At 46.3% G+C, this 24,860-nt stretch overlaps 1 protein-coding gene across 1 annotated transcript in view; it reads left to right on the top strand.

The window, feature by feature from the left end:
* Window positions 1–24,860, top strand: part of LOC106571837 (A disintegrin and metalloproteinase with thrombospondin motifs 19) — a 117,989-nt gene that overhangs the window by 71,826 nt on the left and 21,303 nt on the right. Inside the window, exons 17-20 of the mRNA XM_014145308.2 lie at window positions 9,486–9,643; window positions 13,174–13,342; window positions 16,443–16,578; window positions 20,398–20,602. Of these exons, the coding sequence (XP_014000783.1) occupies window positions 9,486–9,643; window positions 13,174–13,342; window positions 16,443–16,578; window positions 20,398–20,602 (668 nt within the window). The remainder of the gene's footprint in view (window positions 1–9,485; window positions 9,644–13,173; window positions 13,343–16,442; window positions 16,579–20,397; window positions 20,603–24,860) is intronic.

The following is a 24,860-nucleotide window of genomic DNA, read 5'->3' as shown; positions in this document are numbered from 1 at the left end:
TCTCAGATTAGTCCTTCAGCCAGCTTTAGTGAGAGAGCATTAGTTCCCCAGCTCCACACATCTCCTCTCATCTCTCATATGGCTGTCTTTCAGATGTCTCTGTTTCAGATGACTCCTAGTGCAACCACACAACACAGACCCTGCGCTGTAACCATCTGTCTAATGTGTGTCAGCAGACCTGCCTGCTATCAGGGAAGAATCTGTCTCAAATGGCACCCTATTCCCTATGTAGTGCACTACTTATAGCCATTTATAGCTAGCCTGACTGTTTTCCTCCCCTGCCTGCCAGCGTCCTGACTCCTGCCTTTCATGTGATAAGGAGCCACGAGCCGACTCACTTTGAATACACTGAGAGGCTGCTGGGGCAGTCCTCTCTACTTCCCCAGAGTCCCTACTTCCCCCTCCTCTCTACTTCCCCAATGTCTCTATTTCCCCAGACTCTCTACTTCCCCCTCCTCTCTACTTCCCCCTCCTCTCTACTTCCCCAGACTCTCTACTTCCCCAGACTCTCTACTTCCCCAGACTCTCTATTTCCCTAGACCCTCTACTTCCCCAGACTCTTAACTTCTCCAGTGTCTCTACTTCCCCAGAGTATCTACTTCCCCAGATCCTCTACTTAGTGTGATGTGCAACGACACGTTTTGAGAAAGGTGATCAGCAATAGCCAATGAGAGAAGAAGCTAGTGAGATGATGACATTGTATCGCATCACCCAGAATGTGGAGACTCCAATGATGTATATAAACCATGGATTGCTGATGCTATGTATTAGCCAATGAGAGGCGTTGAAGCCACTGAGGGACAGTGACATTAGTACTTGAAAAAAAATATATGCTTTAAGGAGTCTCCACTTCTCCCTCCTCTCTACTTCCCCCTCCTCTCTACTTCCCCCTCCTCTCTACTTCCCCTTCCTCTCTACTACCCCCTCCTCTCTACTTCCCCTCCTCTCTACTTCCCCAGAGTCTCTACTTCCCCAGAGTCTCTAATTCCCAGATTCTCTAATTCCCCTCCTCTCTACTTCACCAGAGGCTCTACTTTGTCCTCCTCTCTACTACCCCCTCCTCTCTACTACCCCCTCCTCTCTACTTTCCCCCCTCTCTACTACCCCCTCCTCTCTACTTCTCCCTCCTCTCTACTTCCCCAGAGTCTCTACTTTGTCCTCCTCTCTACTTCACCAGTCTCTACTACCCCCTCCTCTCTACTACCCCCTCCTCTCTACTACCCCCTCCTCTCTACTTCCCCCTCCTCTCTACTTCCCCCTCCTCTCTACTACCCCCTCCTCTCTACTACCCCCTCCTCTCTACTACCCCCTCCTCTCTACTTCCCCCCTCCTCTCTACTTCCCCCTCCTCTCCACTACCCCCTCCTCTCTACTACCCCCTCCTCTCTACTACCCGCTCCTCTCTACTACCCCCTCCTCTCTACTTCCCCCCTCCTCTCTACTTCTCCCTCCTCTCCACTACCCCCTCCTCTCTACTTCTCCCTCCTCTCTACTCCACCAGTCTCTACTTCCCCCTCCTCTCTACTCCACCAGTCTCTACTACCCCCTCCTCTCCACTTCTCCCTCCTCTCTACTACCCCCTCCTCTCTACTCCACCAGTCTCTACTTCCCCCTCCTCTCTAATTCCCAGAGTCTCTACTTTGTCCTCCTCTCTACTACCCCCTCCTCTCTACTACCCCCTCCTCTCTACTTTCCCCCCTCTCTACTACCACCTCCTCTCTACTTCTCCCTCCTCTCTACTTCCCCAGAGTCTCTACTTTGTCCTCCTCTCTACTTCCACTCCTCTCTACTTCCCCCTCCTCTCTACTTCCCCCTCCTCTCTACTTCTCCCTCCTCTCCACTACCCCTCCTCTCTACTTCCCCCCTCCTCTCTACTTCACCAGTCTCTACCTCCCCCTCCTCTCTACTCCACCAGTCTCTACTACCCCCTCCTCTCTACTACCCCTCCTCTCTACTTCCCCCTCATCTCTACTTCTCCCTCCTCTCTACTCCACCAGTCTCTACTACCCCCCTCCTCTCTACTTCCCTATCCTCTCTACTTCCCCCCTCCTCTCTACTTCCCCCCTCCTCTCTACTTCTCCCTCCTCTCTACTTCCCCCTCCTCTCTACTTCTCCCTCCTCTCTACTCCACCAGTCTCTACTACCCCCTCCTCTCTACTTCCCTATCCTCTCTACTTCCCCCTCCTCTCTACTACCCCCTCCTCTCTACTTCCCCCTCTTCTCTACTTCACCAGAGTCTCTACTTCCCCCACCACCATTCCTCCCTCACTCCCCATTCGCTAAGCCGTCCCTCTCCACCCTCCCAGGATGCCAATCTGCTAAGGAGAAGCCAAATGAGTTCAAACGCATGTAGAGGGAAGAGTGATAAGATTGGACAAGAGGTTACTGTTAGTATTCTGGCGAGTGTGTGTGTGTGTGTGTGTGTGTGTGTGTGTGTGTGTGTGTGTGTGTGTGTGTGTGTGTGTGTGTGTGTGTGTGTGTGTGTGTGTGTGTGTGTGTGTGTGTGTGTGTGTGTGTGTGTGTGTGTGTGTGTGTGTATTTGTGTGGAGAAAATAACACCATTCTACAGTATGTTGTACAATACATTATCAAAGGAGATAAACAAGGTTCATAAACATGCATCAATTGTTGTAAATATATATTGACGTTTCAAATAATTTTGTAAACTCGCCAAGCTCCTAAAGTGAAACTTCCCCATAAACTGAATACAAACATGTCTAAGATGAAGGCCCAACAGCTAAACATGTCTAAGATGAAGGCCCAACAGCTAAACATGTCTAAGATGAAGGCCCAACAGCTAAACATGTCTAAGATGAAGCCCCAACAGCTAAACATGTCTAAGATGAAGGCCTCACAGCTAAACATGTCTCAGATGAAGGCCCAACAGCTAAACATGTCTAAGATGAAGGCCTAACAGCTAAACATGTCTAAGATGAAGGCCCAACAGCTAAACATGTCTAAGATGAAGGCCTCACAGCTAAACACGTCTAAGATGAAGGCCCAACAGCTAAACATGTCTAAGATGAAGGCCTCACAGCTAAACATGTCTAAGATGAAGGCCCAACAGCTAAACATGTCTCAGATGAAGCCCCAACAGCTAAACATGTCTAAGATGAAGGCCTCACAGCTAAACATGTCTAAGATGAAGGCCCAACAGCTAAACATGTCTAAGATGAAGCCCCAACAGCTAAACATGTCTAAGATGAAGGCCCAACAGCTAAACATGTCTAAGATGAAGGCCCAACAGCTAAACATGTCTCAGATGAAGGCCCAACAGCGAAACATGTCTAAGATGAAGCCCCAACAGCTAAACATGTCTAAGATGAAGGCCCAACAGCTAAACATGTCTAAGATGAAGGCCCAACAGCTAAACATGTCTAAGATGAAGGCCCAACAGCTAAACATGTCTAAGATGAAGGCCCAACAGCTAAACATGTCTAAGATGAAGGCCTCATAGCTAAACATGTCTAAGATGAAGGACTCACAGCTAAACATGTCTAAGATGAAGCCCCAACAGCTAACCATGTCTAAGATGAAGCCCCAACAGCTAAACATGTCTAAGATGAAGGCCCAACAGCTAAACATGTCTCAGATGAAGCCCCAACAGCTAAACATGTCTAAGATGAAGGCCCAACAGCTAAACATGTCTAAGATGAAGGCATCACAGCTAAACATGTCTAAGATGAAGGCCCAACAGCTAAACATGTCTAAGATGAAGGCCTCACAGCTAAACATATCTAAGATGAAGGCCCAACAGCTAAACATGTCTCAGATGAAGGCCCAACAGCTAAACATGTCTAAGATGAAGGCCCAACAGCTAAACATGTCTAAGATGAAGGCCCAACAGCTAAACATGTCTCAGATGAAGGCCCAACAGCTAAACATGTCTAAGATGAAGGCCCAACAGCTAAACATGTCTAAGATGAAGGCCCAACAGCTAAACATGTCTAAGATGAAGGCCCAACAGCTAAACATGTCTAAGATGAAGGCCTCACAGCTAAACACGTCTAAGATGAAGGCCTAACAGCTAAACATGTCTAAGATGAAGCCCCAACAGCTAAACATGTCTAAGATGAAGCCCCAACAGCTAAACATGTCTAAGATGAAGGCATCACAGCTAAACATGTCTAAGATGAAGGCCCAACAGCTAAACATGTCTAAGATGAAGCCCCAACAGCTAAACATGTCTAAGATGAAGGCCTCACAGCTAAACATGTCTAAGATGAAGGCCCAACAGCTAATCATGTCTAAGATGAAGGCATCACAGCTAAACATGTCTAAGATGAAGGCATCACAGCTAAACATGTCTAAGATGAAGGCCTAACAGCTAAACATGTCTAAGATGAAGGCCTCACAGCTAAACATGTCTCAGATGAAGGCCCAACAGCTAAACATGTCTAAGATGAAGGCCCAACAGCTAAACATGTCTAAGATGAAGGCCTAACAGCTAAACATGTCTAAGATGAAGGCCCAACAGCTAAACATGTCTCAGATGAAGGCCCAACAGCTAAACATGTCTCAGATGAAGGCCCAACAGCTAAACATGTCTAAGATGAAGGCCTCACAGCTAAACATGTCTAAGATGAAGGCCCAACAGCTAAACATGTCTAAGATGAAGGCCCAACAGCTAAACATGTCTCAGATGAAGGCCCAACAGCTAAACATGTCTAAGATGAAGGCCCAACAGCTAAACATGTCTAAGATGAAGGCCCAACAGCTAAACATGTCTCAGATGAAGGCCCAACAGCTAAACATGTCTCAGATGAAGGCCCAACAGCTAAACATGTCTAAGATGAAGGCCTCACAGCTAAACATGTCTAAGATGAAGGCCTCACAGCATCAACATGTCTAAGATGAAGGCCCAACAGCTAAACATGTCTAAGATGAAGGCCCAACAGCTAAACATGTCTAAGATGAAGGCCCAACAGCTAAACATGTCTAAGATGAAGCCCCAACAGCTAAACATGTCTCAGATGAAGGCCTCACAGCTAAACATGTCTAAGATGAAGGCCCAACAGCTAAACATGTCTCAGATGGACGCCCAACAGCTAAACATGTCTCAGATGAAGGCCCAACAGCTAAACATGTCTCAGATGAAGCCCCAACAGCTAAACATGTCTAAGATGAAGGCCCAACAGCTAAACATGTCTAAGATGAAGGCATCACAGCTAAACATGTCTAAGATGAAGGCCCAACAGCTAAACATGTCTAAGATGAAGCCCCAACAGCTAAACATGTCTAAGATGAAGGCCCAACAGCTAAACATGTCTAAGATGAAGGCCTCACAGCTAAACATGTCTCAGATGAAGGCCCAACAGCTAAACATGTCTAAGATGAAGGCCTAACAGCTAAACATGTCTAAGATGAAGGCCCAACAGCTAAACATGTCTAAGATGAAGGCCCAACAGCTAAACATTTCTAAGATGAAGCCCCAACAGCTAACCATGTCTAAGATGAAGCCCCAACAGCTAAACATGTCTAAGATGAAGGCATCACAGCTAAACATGTCTAAGATGAAGGCCCAACAGCTAAACATGTCTAAGATGAAGGCATCACAGCTAAACATGTCTAAGATGAAGGCCCAACAGCTAAACATGTCTAAGATGAAGGCCCAACAGCTAAACATGTCTCAGATGAAGGCCCAACAGCTAAACATGTCTAAGATGAAGGCCCAACAGCTAAACATGTCTAAGATGAAGGCCTCACAGCTAAACATGTCTAAGATGAAGGCCCAACAGCTAAACATGTCTAAGATGAAGGCCCAACAGCTAAACATGTCTAAGATGAAGGCCTCACAGCTAAACATGTCTAAGATGAAGGCCTCACAGCTAAACATGTCTAAGATGAAGGCCTCACAGCTAAACATGTCTAAGATGAAGGCCCAACAGCTAAACATGTCTAAGATGAAGGCCCAACAGCTAAACATGTCTAAGATGAAGGCCCAACAGCTAAACATGTCTAAGATGAAGGCCCAACAGCTAAACATGTCTAAGATGAAGGCCTCACAGCTAAACATGTCTAAGATGAAGGCCCAACAGCTAAACATGTCTAAGATGAAGGCCCAACAGCTAAACATGTCTAAGATGAAGGCCCAACAGCTAAACATGTCTCAGATGAAGGCCTCACAGCTAAACATGTCTAAGATGAAGGCCCAACAGCTAAACATGTCTAAGATGAAGGCCTCACAGCTAAACATGTCTAAGATGAAGGCCCAACAGCTAAACATGTCTAAGATGAAGGCCCAACAGCTAAACATGTCTAAGATGAAGGCCCAACAGCTAAACATGTCTCAGATGAAGGCCCAACAGCTAAACATGTCTAAGATGAAGGCCTCACAGCTAAACATGTCTAAGATGAAGGCCCAACAGCTAAACATGTCTAAGATGAAGGCCCAACAGCTAAACATGTCTCAGATGAAGGCCCAACAGCTAAACATGTCTAAGATGAAGGCCTCACAGCTAAACACGTCTAAGATGAAGGCCCAACAGCTAAACATGTCTAAGATGAAGGCATCACAGCTAAACATGTCTAAGATGAAGGCCTCACAGCTAAACATGTCTAAGATGAAGGCCTCACAGCTAAACATGTCTAAGATGAAGCCCCAACAGCTAAACATGTCTAAGATGAAGGCATCACAGCTAAACATGTCTAAGATGAAGGCCTCACAGCTAAACTTGTCTAAGATGAAGGACTCACAGCTAAACATGTCTCAGATGAAGGCCCAACAGCGAAACATGTCTAAGATGAAGCCCCAACAGCTAAACATGTCTAAGATGAAGGCCCAACAGCTAAACATGTCTAAGATGAAGGCCCAACAGCTAAACATGTCTAAGATGAAGGCCCAACAGCTAAACATGTCTAAGATGAAGGCCCAACAGCTAAACATGTCTCAGATGAAGGCCCAACAGCTAAACATGTCTAAGATGAAGGCCTCACAGCTAAACATGTCTAAGATGAAGGCCCAACAGCTAAACATGTCTAAGATGAAGGCCCAACAGCTAAACATGTCTCAGATGAAGGCCCAACAGCTAAACATGTCTAAGATGAAGGCCTCACAGCAAAACACGTCTAAGATGAAGGCCCAACAGCTAAACATGTCTAAGATGAAGGCATCACAGCTAAACATGTCTAAGATGAAGGCATCACAGCTAAACATGTCTAAGATGAAGGCCTCACAGCTAAACATGTCTAAGATGAAGCCCCAACAGCTAAACATGTCTAAGATGAAGGCCTCACAGCTAAACTTGTCTAAGATGAAGGACTCACAGCTAAACATGTCTAAGATGAAGGCCTCACAGCTAAACATGTCTCAGATGAAGGCCCAACAGCTAAACATGTCTAAGATGAAGGCCCAACAGCTAAACATGTCTAAGATGAAGGCCTCACAGCTAAACTTGTCTAAGATGAAGGCCCAACAGCTAAACATGTCTAAGATGAAGGCCCAACAGCTAAACATGTCTAAGATGAAGGCCCAACAGCTAAACATGTCTCAGATGAAGGCCCAACAGCTAAACATGTCTAAGATGAAGGCCCAACAGCTAAACATGTCTCAGATGAAGGCCCAACAGCTAAACATGTCTAAGATGAAGGCATCACAGCTAAACATGTCTACGATGAAGGCCCAACAGCTAAACATGTCTAAGATGAAGGCATCACAGCTAAACATGTCTAAGTTGAAGGCCCAACAGCTAAACATGTCTAAGATGAAGGCCCAACAGCTAAACATGTCTAAGATGAAGGCCTCACAGCTAAACATGTCTAAGATGAAGGCCTCACAGCTAAACATGTCTAAGATGAAGGCCCAACAGCTAAACATGTCTCAGATGAAGGCCCAACAGCTAAACATGTCTAAGATGAAGGCCCAACAGCTAAACATGTCTAAGATGAAGGCCTCACAGCTAAACATGTCTAAGATGAAGCCCCAACAGCTAAACATGTCTAAGATGAAGGCATCACAGCTAAACATGTCTAAGATGAAGGCCTCACAGCTAAACATGTCTAAGATGAAGGCCCAACAGCTAAACATGTCTAAGATGAAGGCCTCACAGCTAAACATGTCTAAGATGAAGGCCTCACAGCTAAACATGTCTAAGATGAAGGCCCAACAGCTAAACATGTCTAAGATGAAGGCCCAACAGCTAAACATGTCTAAGATGAAGGCCTCACAGCTAAACATGTCTAAGATGAAGGCCCAACAGCTAAACATGTCTCAGATGAAGGCCTCACAGCTAAACATGTCTAAGATGAAGGCCTAACAGCTAAACATGTCTAAGATGAAGGCCCAACAGCTAAACATGTCTAAGATGAAGGACTCACAGCTAAACATGTCTAAGATGAAGCCCCAACAGCTAAACATGTCTAAGATGAAGGACTCACAGCTAAACATGTCTAAGATGAAGCCCCAACAGCTAAACATGTCCAAGATGAAGGCCTCACAGCTAAACATGTCTCAGATGAAGGCCCAACAGCTAAACATGTCTAAGATGAAGGCCCAACAGATAAACATGTCTAAGATGAAGGCCCAACAGCTAAACATGTCTAAGATGAAGGCCTCACAGCTAAACATGTCTAAGATGAAGGCCTCACAGCTAAACATGTCCAAGATGAAGGCCCAACAGCTAAACATGTCTAAGATGAAGGCCCAACAGCTAAACATGTCTCAGATGAAGGCCCAACAGCTAAACATGTCTAAGATGAAGGCCCAACAGCTAAACATGTCTAAGATGAAGGCCCAACAGCTAAACATGTCTCAGATGAAGGCCCAACAGCTAAACATGTCTAAGATGAAGGCCTCACAGCTAAACATGTCTAAGATGAAGGCCCAACAGCTAAACATGTCTAAGATGAAGGCCCAACAGCTAAACATGTCTAAGATGAAGGCCCAACAGCTAAACATGTCTAAGATGAAGGCCCAACAGCTAAACATGTCTAAGATGAAGGCCCAACAGCTAAACATGTCTAAGATGAAGGCCCAACAGCTAAACATGTCTCAGATGAAGGCCCAACAGCTAAACATGTCTCAGATGAAGGCCCAACAGCTAAACATGTCTCAGATGAAGGCCCAACAGCTAAACATGTCTCAGATGAAGGCCCAACAGCTAAACATGTCTAAGATGAAGGCCCAACAGCTAAACATGTCTAAGATGAAGGCCCAACAGCTAAACATGTCTAAGATGAAGGCCCCACAGCTAAACATGTCTAAGATGAAGGCCTCACAGCTAAGTGGTAAACAGAACTTTGGCCAGACTGCTGCCTTGTATTTTTCCTCCCTCACAGTATCAACAACATCCGTCCACAGAGTGGGTACAAGTTACATGTGCATCAAAACACTGGAAACATCCCAAAATGGCACTCTATTCACTATATAGTGGACTACATTTAACCAGAGCCCATAGGTTACTATCTAGGGAATAGGGTGCCATTTGGGACTGTAACCATTTAAGTCCCAAATGATCTCTGCTGCATTTCCTTGTTTACTTTCTGCAGCACTCAAAGACACAAACAAGCATTCCATCAACAGCGACTGGAAGATAGACCGCCCAGGAGCCTTCAACATGGCGGGCACCACCGTTCACTACGTCCGGAGAGGATTGTGGGAGAAAATGTCAGCCAGAGGTCCCACTACCTCCCCGCTGCATCTCATGGTGAATGACTTCCTTATTTCCTTATGTCTCTGTAAACCTGGGTTCAAATACTATTTGGAATCTTTGAACCTACTTTCAGCGTTTGCTTTAGTCTGCCTGGAGTGGCTCAGTTGGTAGCGCAATGGCACTTGCAATGTCAGGGTTGTGGGTTCGATTCCCTCGGGGCCATTAGTATCAATGGAGAATGTATGCACTCACAACTGTAAGTTGCTCTGGATAAGAGTCTGCTGATGTGCAGGGTTTTCACTTATGGGACTTTTCAGTTGGTTCCATTACAACAAGCAAGCTCAATGAAGCACATCATTTTTAAGTGATTTCAGATTATACTTGAACCCAGGGCTGCTCTGTGGGTTTACATCCATTGGTGGTCACATCCCCTAGTCCTGAGGTGCTACCAGGGCTATGCAGCATTTCATTATTGTGGTCATGTCCCCTAGTCCTGAGGTGCTACCAGGGCTATGCAGCATTTCATTATTGTGGTCACATCCCCTAGTCCTGAGGTGCTACCAGGGCTATGCAGCATTTCATTATTGTGGTCATGTCCCCTAGTCCTGAGGTGCTACCAGGGCTATGCAGCATTTCATTATTGTGGTCACGTCCCCTAGTCCTGAGGTACTACCAGGGCTATGCAGCATTTCATTATTGTGGTCACGTCCCCTAGTCCTGAGGTGCTACCAGGGCTATGCAGCATTTCATTATTGTGGTCATGTCCCCTAGTCCTGAGGTACTACCAGGGCTATGCAGCATTTCATTATTGTGGTCATGTCCACTAGTCCTGAGGTGCTACCAGGGCTATGCAGTTTCATTATTGTGGTCACATCCCCTAGTCCTGAGGTACTACCAGGGCTATGCAGCATTTCATTATTGTGGTCACGTCCCCTAGTCCTGAGGTGCTACCAGGGCTATGCAGGCTTTTGTTCCAGCCCAGCACTAAAACACCAGATCCAACTAATCAACTAATCATCAAGGCCTTGATTCAAGTTTTCAGTGCTGAGCTGGAATAAAAGACTGCTTACCTTGTAGCTTTTTCTGACTGATGTAGTAGGTGACGTCTGAACTCACGAACCCTTTATGATCTCATCATATATAACGGTTTGTTATTACACTGCTGTACAACAGACACTACACTGCTGTACAACAGACACTACACTGCCGTACAACAGACACTACACTGCCGTACAATAGACATTACACTGCCGTACAACAGACACTACACTGCCGTAAACTACACTGCCGTACAACAGACATTAAACTGCCGTAAACTACACTGCCGTACAACAGACACTACACTGCCGTACAACAGATATTACACTGCCGTGCAACAGACATTAAACTGCCGTAAACTACACTGCCGTACAACAGACACTACACTGCCGTACATCAGACACTACACTGCCGTACAACAGACATTACACTGCCGTACAACAGACATTACACTGCCGCACAACAGACATTACACTGCCGTACAACAGACATTACACTGCCGTACAACAGACACTACACTGCCGTACAACAGACACTACACTGCCGTACAACAGACACTACACTGCCGTACAACAGACATTACACTGCCGTACAACAGACACTACACTGCCGTACAACAGACACTACACTGCCGTAAACTACACTGCCGTACAACAGACACTACACTGCCGTAAACTACACTGCCGTACAACAGACACTACACTGCCGTACAACAGACACTACACTGCCGTACAACAGACACTACACTGCCGTAAACTACACTGCCGTACAACAGACACTACACTGCCGTACAACAGACATTAAACTGCTGTACAACAGACACTACACTGCCGTACAATAGACATTACACTGCCGTACAACAGACACTACACTGCCGTACAACAGACACTACACTGCCGTACAACAGACACTACACTGCCGTACAACAGACACTACACTGCCGTACAACAGACACTACACTGCCGTACAACAGACAGTAAGTACACTGCTGTAAACAGACATTACACTGCCGTACAACAGACAGTAAGTACACTGCTGTAAACAGACAGTACACTGCTGTACAACAGACATTACACTGCCGTACAACAGACAAAGCAGTAAACATGTCTAATGGAACTACGGAATTTCTGGTGGTACTATATCCACAGGCGGAAGCGCACACCCCATATGTCAGGTCAGGTTGTGAGTTGGCCTGTGACCAGCCTGGCAGCCTGAGCGCAGACGCGATTATTGATTGAGGATATGATTGACTGCACGGCTGCCGTTATTAGCTGGCTGCGGCTAGCGACAGCTCTGTCATGGCTGAGATTAGGGTTATAATTTGAATAGGATTAGCCTCCTGACAACTACTAATGAGATTATGTTAACAGGGGGAGTGGAGGGGTGTGCATCATGATAAATCGGGTCCCACACAGTGGTTTCATGAAGTAATAAATGTTAATTGATAACAGTAGTGTGTGGGCGGCAATATGATATCAAATCAATATGATATCAAATCAATATGATATCAAATCAATATGATATCAAATCAATTTGATATCAAATCAATATGATATCAAATCAATATGATATCAAATCATGTCTCAGTGGTTTTGGAAAGTGTCTCTTTAAAAACAGTTGTTTGTTTCTTCTCTATTTTGGAAATTAAATGTATGTTTATGTATATTAAGTTTTATTTCAATGTATTTACGGAGGAAGTAGCCTTTTGAGAAGCTATCCAGTGTTTGTGTACTTTGAAGATTAGTCGAAGACCAAGGCTCAAATAAATAACAAATAAGTATTTTTTCTAAAACAATCCCTAGTCCCAAACCCTTAGTCCCTAACCCTTAGTCCCTAACCCCTAGTCCCTAACCCTTTGTCCCTAACCCCTAGTCTCTAATCCTTAGTCCCTAACCCTTAGTCCCTAACTCCTAGTCCCTAACCCCTAATCCCTAACCCCTAGTCCCAAACCCCTAGTCCCAAACCCCTAGTCCCTAACCCCTAGTCCCAAACCCCTAGTCCCTAACTCCTAGTCCCAAACCCCTAGTTTCTTACCCCTAGCCAGGGATACTCAAATCTGGACCTCGAGTCCAGTTCCAAATCTGATTTGAATATTTTACCTGGTAGTTAATTGTACTCACATGGTATCCCAGGTTTAAACCAGTCCCTTACTAAATTGCAAGAATGAAAATCAGTGTGGAACTGAACTCGAGGTCCAGATTCGTGTATCCCTGGACACGTCCTGTAAATCTGGAATATGGTCGTAGCTCCACCTTGCCCTCCACATTGATAGGCTAGTTGGAATTTTCACAATGTCATGTTTACCTATTAAATTATTTTCAGTCCACATGCCTAGGGTGTAATAGGGGCTGTGGTTTGTTACTGGAATTGGTTGACTGAATCCACAACCTTGAGGCAATAACGTCAAACATTAGACACATTTTAGACAAACGTTGAACTCTTATCCCCCTAATCCAGGTGCTGCTGTTTTTAAACTTCAGGCAATAACGTCAAACATTAGACAAACATTACTCAAACGTTGACCTTATATTATCCGCCTGACCCAGGTGCTGCTGTTCAATGAGCAGAACCATGGCATCCATTACGAGTACACCATCCCCACAGAGGCTAACATGGAACCCCAGGGGGGATTAGGACCGGGGGCCCAGCCCAGCGAACCCCTCTTCATGTGGACCCACTCTGGCTGGGAGGACTGCCATGCCGTGTGTGGAGGAGGTAGGACCACCAACACACCCCATTAACATCCAGCAGTAGGAGGTAGGACCACCAACACAACCCATTAACATTCAGCAGTAGGAGGTAGGACCACCAACACAACCCATTAACATGCAGCAGTAGGAGGTAGGACCACCAACACAACCCATTAACATTCAGCAGTAGGAGGTAGGACCACCAACACACCCCATTAACATTCAGCAGTAGGAGGTAGGACCACCAACACAACCCATTAACATTCAGCAGTAGGAGGTAGGACCACCAACACAACCCATTGACATTCAGCAGTAGGAGGTAGGACCACCAACACAACCCATTGACATTCAGCAGTAGGAGGTAGGACCACCAACACAACCCATTGACATTCAGCAGTAGGAGGTAGGACCACCAACACAACCCATTAACATTCAGCAGTAGGAGGTAGGACCACCAACACAACCCATTGACATTCAGCAGTAGGAGGTAGGACCACCAACACAACCCATTAACATTCAGCAGTAGGAGGTAGGACCACCAACACACCCCATTAACATTCAGCAGTAGGAGGTAGGACCACCAACACAACCCATTAACATTCAGCAGTAGGAGGTAGGACCACCAACACAACCCATTAACATTCAGCAGTAGGAGGTAGGACCACCAACACAACCCATTAACATTCAGCAGTAGGAGGTAGGACCACCAACACAACCCATTGACATTCAGCAGTAGGAGGTAGGACCACCGACACAACCCATTAACATTCAGCAGTAGGAGGTAGGACCACCAACACACCCCATTAACATTCAGCAGTAGGAGGTAGGACCACCAACACAACCCATTAACATCCAGCAGTAGGAGGTAGGACCACCAACACAACCCATTAACATTCAGCAGTAGGAGGTAGGACCACCAACACAACCCATTAACATTCAGCAGTAGGAGGTAGGACCACCAACACAACCCATTGACATTCAGCAGTAGGAGGTAGGACCACCAACACAACCCATTAACATTCAGCAGTAGGAGGTAGGACCACCGACACAACCCATTAACATTCAGCAGTAGGAGGTAGGACCACCAACACAACCCATTGACATTCAGCAGTAGGAGGTAGGACCACCAACACAACCCATTGACATTCAGCAGTAGGAGGTAGGACCACCAACACAACCCATTAACATTCAGCAGTAGGAGGTAGGACCACCGACACAACCCATTAACATTCAGCAGTAGGAGGTAGGACCACCGACACAACCCATTGACATTCAGCAGTAGGAGGTAGGACCACCAACACAACCCATTGACATTCAGCAGTAGGAGGTAGGACCACCAACACAACCCATTGACATTCAGCAGTAGGAGGTAGGACCACCGACACAACCCATTGACATTCAGCAGTAGGAGGTAGGACCACCAACACAACCCATTGACATTCAGCAGTAGGAGGTAGGACCACCAACACAACCCATTAACATTCAGCAGTAGGAGGTAGGACCACCAACACAACCCATTGACATTCAGCAGTAGGAGGTAGGACCACCAACACAACCCATTGACATTCAGCAGTAGGAGGTAGGACCACCAACACACCCCATTAACATTCAGCAGTAGGAGGTAGGACCACCAACACACCCCATTAACATCCAGCAGTAGGAGGTAGGACCACCAACACAACCCATTGACATCCAGCAGTAGGAGGTAGGACCACCAACACAACCCATTAACATCCAGCAGTAGGAGGTAGGACCACCAACACACCCCATTGACATTCAGCAGTAGGAGGTAGGACCACCAACACAACCCATTAACATTCAGCAGTAGGAGGTAGGACCACCAAGACAACCCATTAACATTCAGCAGTAGGAGGTAGGACCACCAACACAACCCATTAACATTCAGCAGTAGGAGGTAGGACCACCAACACAACCCATTGACATCCAGCAGTAGGAGGTAGGACCACCGACACAACCCATTGACATGTAGGTTACGATGAGTTATTAGCTAGATGAGAAACAGAGGGTGGGACAGGTTAAGATGAGTTATTAGCTAGATGAGAAACAGAGGCTGGGACAGGTTAAGATGAGTTATTAGCTAGATGAGAAACAGAGGCTGGGACAGGTTAAGATGAGTTATTAGCTAGATGAGGAACAGAGGGTGGGACAGGTTAAGATGACTTAGCAGTCTGAGGGGTGTACTCGGACTTTGAACCCTGGTGGTCTCCAGCGGGGAATTGAGCCAGGAGTTGACAGGATAGGTAAGAAAGTGTTTAGAGAGAGGTGAGGCGGACCCCGGATTGAGCCAGGAGTTGACAGGATAGGTAAGAAAGCGTTTAGAGAGAGGTGAGGCGGACCCCGGATTGAGCCAGGAGTTGACAGGATAGGTAAGAAAGTGTTTAGAGAGAGGTGAGGCGGACCCCGGATTGAGCCAGGAGTTGACAGGATAGGTAAGAAAGCGTTTAGAGAGAGGTGAGGCGGACCCCGGATTGAGCCAGGAGTTGACAGGATAGGTAAGAAAGCGTTTAGAGAGAGGTGAGGCGGACCCCGGATTGAGCCAGGAGTTGACAGGATAGGTAAGAAAGCGTTTAGAGAGAGGTGAGGCGGACCCCGGATTGAGCCAGGAGTTGACAGGATAGGTAAGAAAGCGTTTAGAGAGAGGTGAGGCGGACCCCGGATTTGAACCACAGTGTCCAGAGTCGGCAGGGATGTTTCATGATTAATACTTACTATCTGGCTGATCAATGATGTTAGTTAAGTACCAGGGAGAAGAGAAAGGAAGCAGCTTATGACTCCCTAGAGCTTGGATATCATATAATCATCATCAATACAATCACTAGCCCAATTCTCTACAAGGATTGAAATGATTGATATGATTTATATTAACTATAGTTCCATCCTTACGTTACTACTCAGTTGTAAATTACCTCACTCCCACTTTGCTTGAGTAAAGTAAGTAAGCCTGTTCCATACCAGAACGGCCCATAGGTCCTATGTCCTGTTTGTGAAGAATGAGTCAGCTTGATGTATAAGTACACCCCCTGAACAGGATGAAAGTCTGTCCTAGGGCATTGCTTGATCCCTTTCCAATACTTTGTCGTTCATATTAGATTTTTCTTCTCTAGGAGAAAGAAAGACAATCGTCACCTGCACTAACATTGTCAACAAAACTACAAGTGTGGTGGACAACCGAAGATGTCGTCACCTGACCAAACCTGAGCCTCAAGTCCGCAAGTGCAATGAGCAGCCCTGCCAGACAAGGTAAAGCTCAGCCCTGCCAGACAAGGTAAAGCTCAGCCCTGCCAGACAAGGTAAAGCTCAGCCCTGCCAGACAAGGTAAAGCTCAGCCCTGCCAGACAAGGTAAGGATCAGCCCTGCCAGACAAGGTCGAGATCAGCCCTGCCAGACAAGGTAAAGCTCAGCCCTGCCAGACAAGGTAAAGATCAGCCCTGCCAGACAAGGTAAAGCTCAGCCCTGCCAGACAAGGTAAAGATCAGCCCTGCCAGACAAGGTCGAGATCAGCCCTGCCAGACAAGGTAAAGCTCAGCCCTGCCAGACAAGGTAAAGATCAGCCCTGCCAGACAAGGTAAAGCTCAGCCCTACCAGACAAGGTAAAGATCAGCCCTGCCTGACAAGGTAAAGATCAGCCCTGCCAGACAAGGTAAAGATCAGCCCTGCCAGACAAGGTAAAGCTCAGCCCTGCCAGACAAGGGAAAGCTCAGCCCTGCCAGACAAGGTAAAGCTCAGCCCTGCCAGACAAGGTAAAGATCAGCCCTGCCAGACAAGGTAAAGATCAGCCCTGCCAGACAAGTTAAAGATCAGCCCTGCCTGACAAGGTAAAGATCAGCCCTGCCAGACAAGTTAAAGATCAGCCCTGCCTGACAAGGTAAAGCTCAGCCCTGCCAGACAAGGGAAAGCTCAGCCCTGCCAGACAAGGTAAAGCTCAGCCCTGCCAGACAAGGTAAAGATCAGCCCTGCCAGACAAGGTAAAGATCAGCCCTGCCAGACAAGTTAAAGATCAGCCCTGCCAGACAAGGTAAAGATCAGCCCTGCCAGACAAGGTAAAGATCAGCCCTGCCTGACAAGGTAAAGATCAGCCCTGCCAGACAAGGTAAAGATCAGCCCTGCCAGACAAGTTAAAGATCAGCCCTGCCAGACAAGGTAAAGATCAGCCCTGCCAGACAAGGTAAAGATCAGCCCTGCCAGACAAGGTAAAGATCAGCCCTGCCAGACAAGGTAAAGCTCAGCCCTGCCAGACAAGGTAAAGATCAGCCCTGCCAGACAAGGTAAAGATCAGCCCTGCCAGACAAGGTAAAGATCAGCCCTGCCAGACAAGGTAAAGATCAGCCCTGCCAGACAAGGTAAAGATCAGCCCTGCCAGACAAGGTAAAGATCAGTGCTGGTACAATATGGATGTTCCTTCTTTCTCCCTTCCCTCTCAGGCTTTGTTATAACTGGCAGATAGTTTGAGAGTATGTGGTCCCGTGTGGCTCAGTTGGTAGAACATGGCACTTGCAATGTCAGGGTTGTGGGTTCAATTCCCATGGAGGACTAGTATGAACATCTATGCACTCACTCTGGATAAGAGTGTCTGCTAAATGACTAAACATTTTACCCCAAAAATGATGGGGGGAAATAGTGTAATAGCAACATTCATTGAGAACAGACTTTTTAATTCTTATAGAAGAATTATGTTGCTATTGAGTCATATTGCACATGTAGCTCAAAGAGAAATCAAACTTCACTACGCCATGCCAAAGTCTGGGATGCTTGTTAACAATGACAGTTGATCATGTGTTCTTCTCATACTAACAGTCTTCATCCAGCAAGTTCTGGTAGTTCCTGGAAATGGTTGTTCCACTTTAGTTGAAGGACCTTCTGTAGCAACTTCTAACACATTTATGAAGTGTTCCATGATATACTCTGAAGTGCTGCAAACTCCGTCGTTAAATTGGGAATCTGAGATTGGTACATACATTTTTTAACTTTAAAATGAATTATGTATAGCCATTGATTCTTGAAGAATATGACAAAATAAATACAAAAAATTAGCTTAGCTCAACTGTCGTACTCCATCAGAACCCCAAATATAAGCTTGTTTTACTCCAATGTTTTATCTCATCTGTTTTTCCAAAAAATGATGGGGTGGGCGATTTCTCGCTGTTTAGATCCCAGATTGCCTCTTTAATGCTGACGTAAGCTGAGTCTTAGAGCATCCATTACGTATTGGACTGAGGTGATACACCAAATCACATTTGTTGACAGAAGCCAGTACAAACATTTACATGAAGCCCACAAAGTTGTTTTGCCTTGATTATAAACGTGTATCGCAGCCCTTCTTCCCCGGGCCTATACCAGTACAGTTCTTTCCCTTATCTTCCTACAGATGGACACTAGACAGCTGGTCCAATGCTAGTCTACTGCTAGTCCAAGGCTAGTCCAAGGCTAGTCCAATGCTAGTCCAATGCTAGTCTAATGCTAGTCCAAGGCTAGTCCAATGCTAGTCCAATGCTAGTCTAATGCTAGTCCAAGGCTAGTCCAAGGCTATTCTAATGCTAGTCTAATGCTAGTCCAAGGCTAGTCCAATGTTAGTCTAATGCTAGTCCAATGCTAGTCCAATGCTAGTCCAATGCTAGTCCAAGGCTAGTCCAATGCTAGTACAATGCTAGTCCAATGCTAGTCCACACTCGCTGCTGACATTTACATTCCACCACAATGCATCCCCTGGAAATCATTAGTTTCTCTCGCTTATCTGTCATATGTATCTGGGGTATTACACTTCATCTGCAGCCGAGCAGTAAGCAGCAAGCTGTGAGCTTTCATCACCCCGAGCCGCAGATAAATAACATTTACAGTCCTGCCGTGCTCAACAACAAAAACCCCCGGCAATCAGATAACGGCAGAACAGACCACTGGATCTGTGGATCTGATGTCAGATGGGGATGTGTGTGGGGGGGGGGGGAGGGTGAGGAGAGAGGGATCGTTATAGGTCAACAAGGCCACGTCATGTTCCTGTTTGGCCCAAGCAGACTTCCAGCTGGACCCTGTCCTCTCCGGCTGCTCTACCCTGATCGCAGTCACTGAGGGGAGGCTTGGATGGAGCATATCCACCCCACCTCCCCTCCTCCACCACCCCATCATCCACCAGCAGAACCAGACTCTCCCTGGTGCCTCTGCCTGCACATCTGTCACCCAGATGGGGCCACATTACGTCAGAACCAGCCTGGTAGCCTTCCTCTAGGGCTGTGCTTGGGCCTGGTTGTCTGTTTATGGGGCGTCATTAACACTGAGATGAGATCCCCCCCCGCACACACACACACACACACACACACACACACACACACACACACACACACACACACACACACACGCACACACGCACACACGCACACACGCACGCACACACGCACACACACACACACACACACACACACACACATACGCATACACTCACCATTCACGTTCCTGCTCCTTGGCTTAGGTTTCTCTGTTGAATGGGAATGAGGTCTGGTGGCCACATTGTTTACACAAAGCAGGAGGTTGTTGTGGGGAGAGATGTTGTTTTTGTGATATATGGTGTCTGTCTGTCTGTCTGTCTGTCTGTCTGTCTGTCTGTCTGTCTGTCTGTCTGTCTGTCTGTCTGTCTGTCTGTCTGTCTGTCTGTCTGTCTGTCTGTCTGTCTGTCTGTCTGTCTGTCTGTCTGTCTGTCTGTCTATCTGTCTGTCTGTCTGTCTGTCTGTCTGTCTGTCTGTCTGTCTGTCTGTACTGTGTATGTGTGTACTGTGTGTACTGTGTGTGTGTGTGTGCTGTGTGTGTGTGTGTGCTGTGTGTGTGTACTGTGTGTGTGTACTGTGTGTGTGTACTGTGTGTATGTCTGTGTGTATGTCTGTGTGTACTGTGTGTGTGTGTACTGTGTGTGTGTGCGTACTGTGTGTGTGTGCGTACCGTGTGTGTGTGTGTACCGTGTGTGTGTACTGTGTGTGTGTATGTGTGTGTGTACATTGTGCATATTGCATACGTGTATGTGTGTATGTTTTTGTGTACAGTATGTGTGTATTAATGTGCTGTCTACCCCTCCAGGTGGATGATGACTGAGTGGACGTCTTGCTCTCGTACCTGTGGAAGAGGCTCTCAGAGCAGACAGGTTGCCTGCACCTTGCAGCTAGCCAACGGCACCCTGGTCAAAGCCAAGGACCGCGACTGTGCCGGCCCCAAACCGGCCCCCACACAGCGCTGCGAGGGCCAGGACTGTCTCACCGTGTGGGAGGCTGGCGTGTGGTCTGAGGTGAGGCCACACACTCTTAGTTGTGATGCACTACTCACTCAATTTATTTTACATCAAAGAAAATATGTATTCAAATGCATTTATTCTATGAATATTGTGTTTCAGTGTGATTTTACACATGTTCACTTTACACAAGTCAAAGTGGTGACCATGTGTCCCTCTGTAATCTATGGCTGAATCTCAACTTGAAAACTGGGCCACAAAGCCCTTTATCGAGAGACCACTTAGCTGATGTGTTCAGTAGTGACCACTAGTGTCCAAATTAGACTTAGCTGATGTGTTCAGTAGTGACCATTGAGACAATGCGCAATCCCATCTGCCACCTGGTCAAATTCAAAAGTTCTAAACCAATTGTGTAGCCAGCTACGTTATAAAATAGCTAGCTTGCAGTCAGTTATGTTGCTAAGTAACAATCCCAAGATTCATGGGTAAAGTCTGCTAACAAGGACACTGAGTCTGCATAGATGCCTTATTTGGTAGCGAGGAGAATTGAGGGCGTAGTGGAACCCTCGACATTTCGACAGCTAGCAAATGTGATAACATGATTGTGAACTTCAGTGAGCAAGAACGCACAAATAAAGTGGTATAGATGTTCGGCTCAGGATTTAACTCATTCAGAATGGGCAGAATATACTTGATATGCATTTAGTCTATTCACATTTTGCATTACCACTTTTAAAAAGTCTCACCAGAGTCCAAACTCACATAGACAGGGCTATTTAAGCTAATATGCCAATGTTTAGCCCCAGAAGCTTATGTAGAGAGAGGTTTTAGAGAGAGGCTAGCTCCCAGAATATTTCCCTTGGCACTTCACATAGAGGGGCTTACGCAATGATGCTGAGATTCCTTTGAGTTCTCTGTATAGCACCTGCACATCACTGGCTCAGGCCTTGCTGCCAGCATCTCCCTCTACCCCCATCCTCCCCTCTCCCTCATTCTCATGCTCCCTCCTTTCCTCCCACCCTTTCAGGGCCTGCTGGCAGCAGACTAAAGGAACCAGGCCTCGACCAGTTCTCTAACAGTATCGATAAGGAGAAAATATCTCAATCGAGATTCTCTCTCATGTGGCTCCAATTTCTCGTTTTGAAGATTTTTCGTTTTCTCACACATTAAACACTGTTGCTTTTTCTCGGCCCCCGTTGAAGTAAGTTTATGTAAGAAGTCGATGAGGGAAAATCCTTCTGTTTTGATAATGCAGTTGATGAAAGGCCGTTAATACTATCAAAGGGGAGTAAATTGATGAATTGTTTTATGGGTTAAATGAGTTCATAGCTTTCTAGTATTTGTAGTGTTTGCAGCTGTGTGTGTATGTGGGACTGTGTGTTTGTGGTTTCCCCTGTTTGTAGATGAGTCATTCGGTAAAAGGCAAGGTTACTCTAGGTTAATACTTAGCTAATGCCCTGTGGACAGACACGACCTCCCCTCATAAAACTCCAGGTAAAGCCCCCCCCACCCCCTCCCCCCGGACAAACACAACCTTCACTCATCAAACTCTTATGTGCTGGAGTGTTTATGCCAGTGCATGTTCGCTCCCCGCTTTCCTCTGACAAGGAATTACAACACAAAGAACTGAACTGAAATTGTCACATTTCACCGGACTATAAACCATTGTAAAAACCTGGCGTAGAAAACATGAACATGTAGCATTGTAATAACCCTAAAATACAAGTGTCTTTATTCATTTAACCGAAAAGTATTATTCATTATTTTATTATTCATTATTTTAAACCTCTGTTTTTATTTATTTTTTATTTCACCTTTATTTAACGGTAGGCAAGTTGAGAACAAGTTCTCATTAGCAATTGCGACCTGGCCAAGATAAAGCAAAGCAGTTTGACACATACAACAACACAGAGTTACACATGGAGTAAAACAAACATACAGTCAATAATATAGTAAAAAAATAAGTCTATATACAAAGTGAGCAAATGAGGTGAGATAAGGGAGGTAAAGGCAATGGTGGCGAAGTAAATACAATATAGCAAGTAAAACACTGGAATGGTAATTTTGCAGTGGAAGAAAGTGCAAAGTAGAAATAGAAATAATGGGGTGCAAAGGAGCATAATAAATAAATAAATAAATACAGTAGGGGAAGAGGTAGTTGTTTGGGCTAAATTACAGATGGGCTATGTACAGGTGTAGTAATCTGTGAGCTACTCTGACAGCTGGTGCTTAAAGCTAGTGAGGGAGATAAGTGTTTCCAGTTTTAGAGATTTTTGTAGTTCATTCCAGTCATTGGCAGCAGAGAACTGGAAGGAGAGGCGGCCGAAGGAGGAATTGGCTTTGGGGGTGACCAGAGAGATGTACCACCTGGAGCGCGTGCTACAGGTGGGTGCTGCTATGGTGACCAGCGAGCTGAGATAAGGGGGAACTTTACCTAGCAGGGTCTTGTAGATGACCTGGAGCCAGTGGGTTTGGCGACGAGTATGAAGCGAGGGCCAGCCAACGAGATCATACAGGTCGCAGTGGTGGGTAGTATATGGGGCTTTGGTGACAAAACGGATGGCACTGTGATAGACTGCATCCAATTTATTGAGTAGGGTATTGGAGGCTATTTTGTAAATGACATCGCCGAAGTCGAGGATCGGTAGGATGGTCAGTTTTACGAGGGTATGTTTGGCAGCATGAGTGAAAGATGCTTTGTTGCCGAAATAGGAAGCCAATTCTAGATTTAACTTTGGATTGGAGATGTTTGATATGAGTCTGGAAGGAGAGTTTACAGTCTAACCAGACACCTAGGTATTTGTAGCTGTCCACATATTTTAAGTCAGAACCGTCCAGAGTAGTGATGCTGGACGGGCGGGCAGGTGCAGGCAGCGATCGGTTGAAGAGCATGCATTTAGTTTTACTTGTATTTAACAGCAGTTGGAGACCACGGAAGGAGAGTTGAATGGCATTGAAGCTCGTCTGGAGGGTAGTTAACACAGTGTCCAAAGAAGGGCCAGAAGTATACAGAATGGTGTCGTCTGCGTAGAGGTGGATCAGAGACTCACCAGCAGCAAGAGCGACATCATTGATGTATACAGAGAAAAGAGTCGGGCCAAGAATTGAACCCTGTAGCACCCCCATAGAGACTGCCAGAGGCCCAGACAACAGGCCATCTGATTTGACACACTGAACTCTATCAGAGAAGTAGTTGGTGAACCAGGCGAGGCAATCATTTGAGAAACCAAGGCTGTTGAGTCTGCCGATGAGGATGTGGTGATTGACAGAGTCGAAAGCCTTGGCCAGGTCAATGAATACGGCTGCACAGTGTTGTTTCTTATCGATGGCGATTAAGAGATCATTTAGGACCTTGAGTGTGACTGAGGTGCACCCATGACCAGCTCTGAAACCAGATTGCATAGCGGAGAAGGTGCGGTGGGATTCGAAATGGTCAGTAATCTGTTTGTTGACTTGGCTTTCGAAGACTTTAGAGAGGCAGGGTAGGATAGATATAGGTCTGTAGCAGTTTGGGTCAAGAGTGTCCCCCCCTTTGAAGAGGGGGATGACCGCAGCTGCTTTCCAATCTTTGGGAATCTCAGACGACACGAAAGAGAGGTTGAACAGGCTAGTAATAGGGGTTGCAACAATTTCGGCAGATAATTTTAGAAAGAAAGGGTCCAGATTGTCTAGCCCGGCTGATTTGTAGGGGTCCAGATTTTGCAGCTCTTTCAGAACATCAGCTGACTGGATTTGGGAGAAGGGGAAATGTGGAAGGCTTGGGCGAGTTGCTGTGGGGGGTGCAGGGCTGTTGACCGGGGTAGGAGTAGCCAGGTGGAAAGTATGGCCAGCCATAGAAAAATGCTTATTGAAATTCTCAATTATAGTGGATTTATCGGTGGTGACAGAGTTTCCTATCCTCAGTGCAGTGGGCAGCTGGGAGGAGGTGCTCTTATTCTCCAAGGACTTTACAGTGTCCCAGAACTTTTTTGAGTTTGTGTTGCAGGAAGCAAATTTCTGCTTGAAAAAGCTAGCCTTGGCTTTTCTAACTGCCTGTGTATATTGGTTTCTAACTTCCCTGAAAGGTTGCATATCACGGGGGCTGTTCGATGCTAATGCAGAACGCCACAGGATGTTTTTGTGTTGGTTAAGGGCAGTCAGGTCTGGAGAGAACCAAGGGCTATATCTGTTCCTGGTTCTACATTTCTTAAATGGGGCATGCTTATTTAAGATGGTGAGGAAGGCATTTAAAAAAAATAACCAGGCATCCTCTACTGAAGGGATGAGGTCAATATCCTTCCAGGATACCCGGGCCAGGTCGATTAGAAAGGCCTGC

Source organism: Salmo salar, chromosome ssa01 (genome assembly GCF_905237065.1).
Source record: "Salmo salar chromosome ssa01, Ssal_v3.1, whole genome shotgun sequence".
In the NCBI taxonomy this organism is placed as follows: Eukaryota; Metazoa; Chordata; class Actinopteri; order Salmoniformes; family Salmonidae; genus Salmo; species Salmo salar.
The sequence above is the reverse complement of the archived record's forward strand: the minus strand, read 5'-3'. Positions and strand labels throughout refer to the sequence as shown.